This window comes from Lissotriton vulgaris, unplaced genomic scaffold, assembly GCF_964263255.1.
Source record: "Lissotriton vulgaris unplaced genomic scaffold, aLisVul1.2 SCAFFOLD_2047, whole genome shotgun sequence".
In the NCBI taxonomy this organism is placed as follows: domain Eukaryota; kingdom Metazoa; phylum Chordata; class Amphibia; order Caudata; family Salamandridae; genus Lissotriton; species Lissotriton vulgaris.
Genome location: NW_028247943.1, coordinates 446,641 through 458,131, shown reverse-complemented (window position 1 = coordinate 458,131; position 11,491 = coordinate 446,641). Strand labels below are relative to the sequence as shown.

Below are 11,491 nucleotides of genomic sequence, written 5' to 3'. Positions count from 1 at the left end.
CCCCCACACCTCAAGCCGTGGCATAGCAGTTATGGCGTGAACCCTGGTCCCAGCAAGGACGTGTCCCCGGAGTTTGCTGATCTTGTAGTAAAATTAGCAACAACTAAGGGTTAGTGGTCCCCTGAGACCTCTTGACCCCGGTACCACTGCACCTGCTGCACTACTGATAGCCGCCCCCAGATATCTTTTTCATGAGATTTTGGTTGTCTCCACTCATTTAGCATCGCAAATGCCTTTAGATTATTCTCTAAGTAATTTTTGTTTGTTTTGCCCTTCCAGGTACATCCAGGGAGCCTCTTCCCCAAAAGACATGGTTATTATTGTGGATGTGTAAGTTGCATGTCATCTCTTACTTGGCAAAGCACGTTTTGAAATACAGTGTGTTGTTTCTATGTGTAAACCCCGTCGTTGCGTGTTGGCCTCTGGTGCGCTGCACTTTTGCATCTTGTTGCTGCCTGCTCTTGTGTTTGGCTTTGGGTTGGTGTGTTTCCCCACATGTGTGCAATTCTGAATGTGGGCAAGTTATTATCGCAAATAGCTAAACATAACCTTTCACCCTTGCCCGATTCACTAAAGTCGTTGTGTACGTGAAGCTCAGGAGCCAATTAAAAGCAGTTAAAAGTAGAAAAATCTGACCTGTTTCAGATTCACAGACTCAGACGTGCTGCTGCTGCACCGTGTTACCTAAACGGGATTTGCTTCTCAAACATTTCTGACGCTGTTGGGGAATTTTGGTGTACTATCATCCACTCCTAGGGACAGATTGGTAGGTTCGGGGAACACCGGCTGGAAAGGGTGTAAAATACCAAGACACATCGTGCAGGTGTTTTCAACCCTAACACCATTTGGACAGTAAGGACCTGACAGGTTTGCTGCAGAGTACTTGCCACAACTGCAAAGGATTAACCTTCCCGCCAAGTTCATGGTCCGTGGGTTTCAGTGACAGAGCGGACTCCGGCTCTGACAGAGCGCTCTGATCCTGACCGGTGGCGGCCGGCACGGATGAGGGAAGGAGGATGGGGAATGTAAAAAGCAACAAAAAAAAACACTTACCTTGTTGCCACGTCCTTGCGTCACTGCTCTGTCTCTCTTCTGTGCTACTCCAGCCGAACAGCAACCAGGAAGCACACCCAGGCTCCCCTGACCAATCACAACGCGATTGGTAAGCACCCAGGCTCCCCTGACCAATGCAGTGTTGTGATTGGCCTGAGCGCCGTGGTTCAGCGCTCAGCCAGGGAATGGGGGCCCATGCATGTTCTCCACGCAGGCTGTAATGCAGCCTGCATGGAGAACATGCAAACGCATTCATGAGCAATTGGAGTGGGCAAACCACTCCTCCCCTACCCTGCTCTGAGAGCAGAGCAGTGACCAGCAAAACAGCTGTAAACAATAAAATGATAACAACAAGTTATTATCATTTTATTTTTCCTATCCTCACACTGCTTAAAAGCAGTGGGGTGACGTTCCTTTGCCTTAGCGGAGGAGCCGCCACTGTCCCTGACATTGTCCTCCGACGTTCAACGAAGTGGGAGCCGTCGGAGGTTTGCTTATAACACTGTCCGCCCGATTTAGAGTGGTCGTTGGTAAATGTTTTTTTGTCCACAACTGCTGTTCCCTCCGATGACTAGAGATGTAGGGCTAGCGGACATCTCTAAATGCAGAAGACGGGTACTCCGTCAAGGCAATGGAGTGTTTTACCTTATCACCCTGAGAGAGTACAAACTGTACTCCAAACATTAAATTAAGCCCTTAGTCCTGTCTAGTGTAGGAGGAGGAATCCATTTTCACTGTGGGAAAGACAGGGGAACATCTCAAATATTGAAGTGGGTTGTACTGAAAGGGGTTTTCCCAAAGAGCCTCATATTTTCACCTTTAAACAAATATAAGATTTACATTCTTGTGATGCATGTGGAAATGTACCCCAGTGCATTTCCAAATACCTAAATAGATGCACATGCGAACACTCTGTGGAATTTTATGTAGTTGCTGCTTGCCAAGACTACTCTTACAATTCCTAAAAAAAATCCATATTTTATCAAAACGCAAGTATTAGCCTATTTGATTACATGTCTAACTTTTGTGTTGACCCTTTTGTGGATCAAAGTATTCTGAGGAAGGTTGCCAGCAAGGGATTTGTTTGGCACTTAGAATTTAACAGTATAGCGCAGTCTATGTTGCTTAGACTTGGCAGCTGAATGAAACAGCAACTGTTCAATTTATTATGAACCTGTTCTCCAAGATCTATGGTAACTACCACACTAGCCCCATAGAGCTAACAGATTCCGTGAAAGACTTGTAGTTTCAAACAGTAAATGAGGTATTGAACACAAGAATGAAGGTAAAGCAACACGAAAAGGGTTTGTTTTAAGAAAAAATTATTATTATTTATATTCAGAAATAAATCATCAAAAATAAAGGGTGTACAGTAATTAACAAATGCATATACTTCTAATGTAAATGGAACTGATGAAACAATCCATAAATACAGAAGAAAACAATCCAGTCTAAACAAAATTGGATAAAATTGACTTCTTTAAAAGATGATAAATAGAAAGCCAATGGTTGGAGAAGAAACTTGGATTGGATTGTCGACGTTTCGGTCTCAGTGGTGTAATCCAGAGACCATCATCAGGACAGGGAGGTAATGCAATAAGGATGACCCTTATACAGTGTATGAGACCAAGCTATTGCTGAATTTGCATACAATTTAAAAGTTCATTATCTTAGGGAAGCTTCAAGTCTGCCCTTAGATTGTATCCAAAAATCTTGGTCAGCAAAAGATTCTCGAGCGAAGCGTCAACCCTGTATCCAATCAGGAGTGAGCTCACTCCTGATTGGATACAGGGTTGACGCTTCGCTCGATTGACTCGTCTTCTAACTATCGTGGATCCTGAGACTCATGCCACAGCTTCCATAAGAATCTTTTGCTGACCAAGATTTTTGGATACAATCTAAGGGCAGACTTGAAGCTTCCCTAAGATAATGAACTTTTAAATTTTATGCAAATTCAGCAATAGCTTGGTCTCATACACTGTATAAGAGTCATCCTTATTGCATTACCTCCCTGTCCTGATGATGGTCTCTGGATTACACCACTGAGACCGAAACGTCGACAATCCAATCCAAGTTTCTTCTCCAACCATTGGCTTTCTATTTATCATCTTTTAAAGAAGTCAATTTTATCCAATTTTGTTTAGACTGGATTGTTTTCTTCTGTATTTATGGATTGTTTCATCAGTTCCATTTACATTAGAAGTATATGCATTTGTTAATTACTGTACACCCTTTATTTTTGATGATTTATTTCTGAATATAAATAATAATAATTTTTTCTTAAAACAAACCCTTTTCGTGTTGCTTTACCTTCATTCTTGTGTTCAATACCTCATTTACTGTTTGAAACTACAAGTCTTTCACGGAATCTGTTAGCTCTATGGGGCTAGTGTGGTAGTTACCATAGATCTTGGAGAACAGGTTCATAATAAATTGAACAGTTGCTGTTTCATTCAGCTGCCAAGTCTAAGCAACATAGACTGCGCTATACTGTTAAATTCTAAGTGCCAAACAAATCCCTTGCTGGCAACCTTCCTCAGAATACTTTGACTGCCCAAGCCCGCAAGGGTATATTGGGTCACCCACCGCTATCACTAGACCCTTTTGTGGATCAGCTGCTCTATAGTGACATGTCTTATTTTGGCTCTTGCTTAAGTGACCATCACTGCAGTTTAAAATGGACTAACTTGCAGCAAAGATGATACCAATGTATGGTAATTTTGTACTATATTAATAACCTCATTTTAATTGCTAGCCATTGTAATGGTGGACACCCTTCTAGGTTGGATAGTTAACAGTATCAATTTTCTATCTCCATCCAACTTCTTTGCACGTGTTGGCTTGTGTTTTTCCACTCTTAGGCTCTTTTGTGCATTAAGCATGTTTGTGATGGCCTTTAGACAACCGCTGCCCATGGCAGCTTTGTGATTGGCTTCACAGCCATTTGTGATTGACCTGGGATTGCCTGTGTGACTGCTTTACAGTTGTTTGAGTAGTATTTCTGTCTGAGGATAGAGCAGCTTTGTGACCCGCTACCCATGACTTACCTCAAACAGTCCCACATATCTCTGCCTGAGCATGGTTCCCCTGTTTCTGCATGATCTGAAGCTGCATGTCTGCCCATTCTTTTACCTAAAAATCCTAAGTGTGAACTCAGGTGGGGTGGAGACTCTGTGTTATGAACATTGGGTTGTTTCTCTCACCTACCCCCATCTCCAGGAGCGGCAGCGTGAGTGGCCTGACCTTGAAACTCATGAAGACCTCGGTCATGGAGATGCTGGACACCCTCTCGGATGATGACTACGTAACGGTGGCTTCTGTAAGTGTGACACTTTAGGGATCAGAGATGCTGCTTAAGAGCCTTTCCTCTGTCGAGTTAACGAGGTAGGGAGTTACCCTGGCATTGCGCTGTTTGCCCTACTGCTCCATTAATACTTTTGTAAAATAGGTTTTGCAGTCTAATTTTCTCATCTCATGCTGGGTGCCTTTATCTCCTTAGTTCTGAACCTGTTCTGTATTCATTGATGGACAGCCTTAAGCTCTTCACAGAGAGCTCCCAAGGCGATGAATGGCCACCCACTGATGACCTTTCCACCAGCAATTAATACAGAAAAAGCACTGCTGATGGGTTAGCATTAATGAGGTAGAAGTTCCTAGTTGGGGGCCTCCTTCATAGAATTCACGTGTCCAAAGTCCTTTCCCTGCATCTCATCTTGTGGCCACCATATTGACTCTTTATCTGTTTGCCTTTCAGTTTAATGAGAAGGCTGATAATGTATCCTGCTTCCGCCAACTCGTCCAGGCCAACGTTAGGAACAAGAAGGTGATGAAGGATGCAGTGCAGGGGATGGTGGCTCAAGGGACCACTGACTACAAGGCTGGCTTCGAGTATGCCTTCAGCCAGCTGCAAAATGTAAGTGGGTAAAACATATACCCTGGGCTGGAGGACATCGTGGGCTCGCGGCCTCTGTCAGTGTAATCCTTGTCATAATTCCTGCTAGGCGCATTCAAGGAATATGCACATTTGGGGCCAGATGTAGGTAGCCCTATACCGATCGGAATCGGCCGAAAATACCGATTTTCGGCCGTTTCCGATCGGTAAAGGGCTAGGGAGATGTAGGTGCACATATTCGGTAATTTTACCGAATCGTTATTATTACCGAATCGGTAATAAGTACCGATTCGGTAATAATTACCGAATCGGTAATATTTACCGATTCGGTAAAATTACCGAAAATGCTATGTGGGTAGCCAATTTTCCATTGGCACATGGCTTACAGAATCGGTATTTTACCATGGAATACAAATCCATGGTAAAATACTGATTCCTGTGTACATGCACATCTGTGCATGTACACATGTGCCATGTGACAGACAGATGTGCCCTTAGGGCATGTCTGTGTGCCACATTGCACACATGCCCGTTTTGGGGGTGCTAGAGGGTGTCAAAGTGACACCCCCTGCACCCTTGTGTATTCATTAATTACCGATTCGGTAAATACCGAATCGGTAATGCCTAATCATTCCTATGGGCTTCAAAGCCCATAGGAATGAATGGGCATTACCGATTCGGTATTTACCGAATCGGTAATTAATGAATTGTTAAGGATTCGGTAACGAATCCAGATGTTGGGACCTACATCCCATTTACCGATTTTGAAATACCGAATCGGTAAAATTCGGTATTTCAAAATCGGTAAATGGGATTTACCTACATCGGGCCCTTGGTGCTTAACAGAACTAAAGACACTGCTTTTGCACTTGTATCATATCCAAAATGTTCACAAAAAAAGCTGGAAAGGGGGAAGTCAGCACCTTGATGACACTAGCACACAGATTTGTGGCCAATTTGAGAAAACCAGTGCACCCACTTTCTCATCACTTTGCATCAACAGTGGGCATGATTCTGGTGAAACTGGCTTCCAAAATATCCAGTAGTACTGATTATTCTGTTTACCCAGCTCGATGCACTTTGTCCCAACAGTAGGAGTTAGTGTTTCCATCCCTTCCATCAGTGCCTTCCAAGGATCATCCGCTCAGACGTTTCTATGTGTACTTAGTGTGTGATGCTGCCCATTGAATGAGTTAGGCAGCACTAAAGAAGGGACTTACTCAGTCTTGTGGTCTATTGTGACTGTTTGGCTGGCAGCAGTCTTTCCATTTTACTGCCTTTTGCTGCCCCTGTGGAGTTTTGTCTCCAGACCTGCTGTCTACACAGAAGCTGCATGGTCCCTAGTCAAGAATGACGAGTGGATTGTGCTGCTCCAGCTGAGAACACACTGGGAGACGTTTTGCTTGAGGGGGACAGTGTGCAGTAGAATTGTCTGGAGCACCTGAATTACCTCCAATATGAGAACATAGTGCTTCAGAGAAGGTGAAGAAGGCCTGAAAGAGGGGCATGCATTGACAGAGGAGGAGATCTAGTGGTCCAAGGAAAACATAAATGACAAAATGTGCGTGCAAGTGTCATGATGAGTCATGATTCGGCTGGGCGAGTTTACTGCCATGCACCAACCAGAGCACTTCTGCTGCTCATGTGTGACTGACTGTGGTTCGCAAGGTGTTGAGTCTGGAATCTAGCAGCCCGAATCATGAAGTTAAATTGCGCTCGCAAAGGGCCAGATTCTGAAAATCTGGCCCTTTGCGAGTGCGATTTTTGCATTTGGGATTCATCATCCCAAATGCAAAAAACGCTATTAGCGAAATCGCATATTTGCGAGGAATTGGATTTAAGGAATCTCAATTAGAGATTCCTTAAATGCAATTCATGAACCAATTCTAAATTGCAAATTCTCAATATTTGGTCGCTATTTACCACGAAGTCTGACTTCGTGGTAAATAGCGAAAAAATAGTAAAAAGCACTTTAGTGCATTTTTTACTGTTGCATGTTACACACACACATGTCCTTTGGACATAAGTGTGCACAACACCTGTTTAAATTTGCATTTCAGGGGTGCTACAGGGTGTCCTTTGGACACCCCTGGCACCCTTGAAATCGCTATCTTATTTCCGATTAGCTAATTGCTAATCACAAATAAGAAATACTCCCCATTCATTCCTATGGGCCTTTAGGCCCATAGGAATGAATGGGGAGTTATTCCTTATTTGCGATTAGCAATTTGCTAATCGCAAATAAGGAATGTGTAGGAATCACATTTTATTTTGCGATTCCTACATGAATCCCGTTTTGCGAGTCTGTAATAGCGATTCCTTATGAATCGCTATTAAAGACTCGCAAAACGGGTCTTTGATGAATCTGGCTGTAGATCCTTCCCTTGGCCAGCCGTGAGGGTGTTGGGAGACAACAATGTCTCCTTAAAGACCTTAAAGGTATAGGGGTTACAAAGTTGATGAGGTCTTCACTGGGCTCGCAGCTAAAGACTAAGCATGAGCGAATTTTGCGGATCTCGCGTTCGCGAATTTTGCAGATTTGCGGATTCGCAATCCGCAAAATCCGCGAATTCCCGCGAATTTGCGGATTTTTTTTTTTTTGTGTTCGCCCGTGTTTCTGCCAGTTCGCGAGGGTTTTGTACACTTTCGCAAATTGCAAACTTACCTGTCGGGTCGCAAGTTTCGCGAACTTGTTGTTTCTACGTGTCCAGCCTGTTTGGGACACTCTTCTTCATCACTGCCACTCTCTGTCACCACTGCCACTCTCTGACTACTCATGCCACCCTCTGGCCCACCCATGCCACCCTCTGTTTCATCACCACACCCTCTGGTTGTCCAGTGTACATTATTTTCGGCAAAGCAAAGCACACCTTCCCTGCCTCAAGTGACCTGAATTAATTTGGGGCTGATTAATGTGTCACAGAATATTTTTTTAGCTGGCACCTGCTTCCTTAGTGCGCCCTGATTAGTGATCTTTTGCACTTGCTAAGTGCTTTCATTGTTGCAAAATTAGTTACAACACCTGCCCTGCCCCAACTGACAATAATGAATTAGGGGCTGATTAATGGATTTTAACTTCCAGCCTGGCTCCTGCTTGTCTCCCTTAGCTGTAATTCAGGACCTTTGTGGCATATGTGTAACTATTCTGAGGTTCAGAGCAGGGTCACATAATAGTTTCAACTGGCAACTGAACTCTGGAGGGGCCCCTCAGGAAGCACTACAGGAAATGGCTACAAATGATGAGCCTGAACTTTTGAACCTGGTAAGTAGTTACTTTCAGTTTTGCTAAGATCGTATTTCTGCAATTTTGCACTTATTCGCGGGGCGCGAACTCACGCGAACTCACGCGAACAGTGCGAGCAGTGCGAGCAAAATCCGCTGCTCGCGGATTTGCGGATTTTGCGGGAGATTCGCAAATCTCGCGGATTGCGGATTTCCCGAAAATCCGCAAAATCCGCGAGCGGAACGGATTTTCCGCCCATGCCTACTAAAGACTTGCCTGAAGCTCCTCCATGTTCTTTGTCCCCTCGGCCCCCATTATGTGAATGGTTGGCCGAGGCCTGTACCAGCCGACCGGTAAAAATGATTTTTAACTATAACTAATGGCTTCAGATGTATTATGCTTTAAAGATTAGCCGGTTAACCATAACCCAAACTATGTGGGCTTTTTCGGTTTTAATCCTCAGTACAGTAAAGTGTGCAGCATCTGCTCTAGGCTTGCAGAGTCAGCTGGTGATACACAATATGATGAAGAAATCCACAATATGAGCTGGAGATGCTCAGTTTCGTCTGAGGGAGCATGATACGAGCGGAGATCAAACGATCGGAGCGGGACATGGTTGTAGGAGCTCGAAGTACCTTGTAGGACCTTGAGGTGCCTAGTATTGGCCAAGAGGTGCATGTATGAAGTGGGGATGTTTGGTTTGGGCTTCAAAGGTACAGCATGACAATGAAATGCATGGTAGAAGCTGAAGGTCTGCAGAATGAGGTTGAGATAGCCTGTATAGTATGATGCATGATGTGATAGACATGGACAATATGAGCAGAAGATATAGGGGAGGGAGTACTAACATTTTTCACAGGGTTTGTGTTACAAAAGTGATGCAAACGGGAACAAAATATTTATTTGGGATTTAATTTCCAGAGCAAAATTTTATTTGCACTGGAAAGTATCCCTAAAGTAATGCAAAGTAGGACTAGCGCTGCTTTAGCTTGCTTCATGTCAAAACACAATCCATGGGAAGAACATGTGCCTTCATATGCAACTACCCATGAGTTTTAAACTAAAACCCCTATTGTGCCATAAAAGAATGCCTCTTTGAGGTTATGTTTAAAAATGAGAAATGTTTTAAATTCTCTGAACATTATTTACTTTTTATATGTACTGCACAATTGGGAAAAGTGTAAAATTGTAAAGGACACATTGCTCCTTCTGTCCACAAAGAACACACCTTCGTTCCAAGTCACATGCTTAACCTTGGGGACGAAGAACCTCTAAGACTGACTCCTACATGATGCACCTACAACTCACAGCTGCATGTGAGTCAGAGAAGCTTCTGGGAATAGGGCAGACTTCAGGATGCACAAGTTGTGTAGGCCAGTTTTCCAAGGCATAGGATGAATGATGCAAAAGTGGAAATTTCGATAATGTCACATACTATCTTCGGTGTACCTACAGAGTGCATTTTACTGTTGGTCAAATGGAAGGTATGCTTACGAGAAGAGGAGACATTGTTGCTTGTGTCCATGGAGATCACACCTCCATTTCAAGTCTCAAACTTAACCCTTCAGTAATAAACAGGGGTCATAATGACTCTTTAACAATGCATCTGCAATGCACATCTGCATTCGCGTCATTTTGAGGCATCAGAGAATCGGCAAAGTACACCGATCCTCAAGTGGAGAAGGCCTGTCTTTCAAGTCACAGAGACACAAAGCAGAGCTTCTAAGAATGTCTACCAGGGTCTCAGGCACAAATGCAGATCAGATATTTGCTTCCATCCAGTCATGGCAGAGGGTAGCATTCCATTGCTGAACTCGTCCCTTTCCTCGGGCACGGTGCCTGGCTCTTTTAAGGAGGCCGTTCTAGTTCCTCTCCTGAAGAAGCCAGGGGCCGACCCATCGGTCCCTGCCAATTACCGACCTATTTCCCTCCTTCCCTATTTCTCCAAAATCCTGGAAGCTCATGTTACGGCTAGCCTCTCACAGTTTGTCGAAAATTCGAACTTCCTGGAACCCAACCAAGCCGGTTTCCGACCCGGCCACTCCACGGAGGCAGTCATCTTAGCCGTGCTCGACACTCTGAGAGACAATGCTGACAAGGGCATCCCCCAGGCCCTGGTCTTGTTAGATCTGTCGGCCGCATTCGACACGGTGGATCATGACATCCTTATCCGCCGTGTCGAGCAGGCCGGCCTCCAGGGCCCGGCGCTGGCCTGGATCCACTCCTTTCTATCTGGTAGGTCTCAGACGGTCAGTCTGGGGACCTTTCGTGGACCCAAAGTCTCCTCCACTTGCGGTGTCCCCCAGGGTTCTTCTCTGTCCCCTCTCCTTTTCAATCTCTATCTTCGCCCCCTTCTTCTTTCTCTGAGGCAGTGGGACGTCACCGTCTTTAACTACGCTGACGACCTACAACTCATCTTTCCTCTCTCCACCCCTTCTGCTGTCTCTAATTTCCACTCTGTTATGTCCCACATTCTTCTCTGGATGAGCCAAAATCAGCTTAAGCTGAATCCTGGAAAGACAGAGCTCCTTCTTCCCGGCAGGAGCTCCATCCATTGGGGTCCACACTTCTGGCCTTCTGGACTTGGTCCTCCCCCTGTCCCTGTGACATCTGTGAAGAGCTTGGGTGTCATTATTGACTCAGAACTCTCCCTCAAGGCCCAGGTGGGGGCAGTGGTCTCGTCCTGCATGTTTCAGATCCGCAGGATCAGGAAGGTTGCTTACCTCCTGTCCCCCGCTGTCCTACTTCAAGTCACTCTGGCCTTAGTCCTGTCCCGTTTGGACTTTTCCAATTCTCTCTATCATGGCCTGCCTAAAACCCTGCTTCACAGGCTACAGGTCGTGCAGAACCAAGCGGCGCGTCTTGTATTCAGGACCCCCAAATGGCAGTCGGCCAAGCCCCTCCTTGCTAAACTGCATTGGCTCCCTATCAATCTCAGGGCAGCCTTCAAGATCGGCTGCCTAGTATTCAAGTCCCTTACTGGTTCTTCACCTAGCTTTCTGAAATCTCTTACCACCCCCTACTGCCCCCCCGCACTCTTAGATCCTCCCATCTTCACCTCCTGGTCATCCCACCCTTCAAGCTTACAAGGATGGGAGGCCGAAGCTTCTCATATCTTGCCCCTACATTCTGGAATTCTCTTCCTTTTTCTCTCAAATCTGTCACATCACTTATCTCTTTCCGTAAGTCCCTTAAAACCTGGCTCTTCCCCCAATCTGGATAAACTCTAATTTGCCCCTCTCAGTATCCCAATCAGCGCCAGGAAACCTACGGTGATAGTGCGCTTTACAAAAACCTCCTAACATAACATAACGTAACATAAC

At 45.0% G+C, this 11,491-nt stretch overlaps 1 protein-coding gene across 1 annotated transcript in view; it reads left to right on the top strand.

Annotated features, from left to right (window-relative positions):
* Positions 1-279: 279 nt before the first annotated feature.
* The window catches only part of CACNA2D2 (calcium voltage-gated channel auxiliary subunit alpha2delta 2), a gene marked incomplete at its 5' end in the record, with an annotated part of 448,456 nt that continues 437,244 nt past the window's right edge, over positions 280-11,491 (top strand). Inside the window, 3 exons of the mRNA XM_086949852.1 lie at positions 280-330; positions 4,273-4,372; positions 4,808-4,966. Coding sequence (XP_086805978.1) covers positions 280-330; positions 4,273-4,372; positions 4,808-4,966 — 310 coding nt within the window. The remainder of the gene's footprint in view (positions 331-4,272; positions 4,373-4,807; positions 4,967-11,491) is intronic.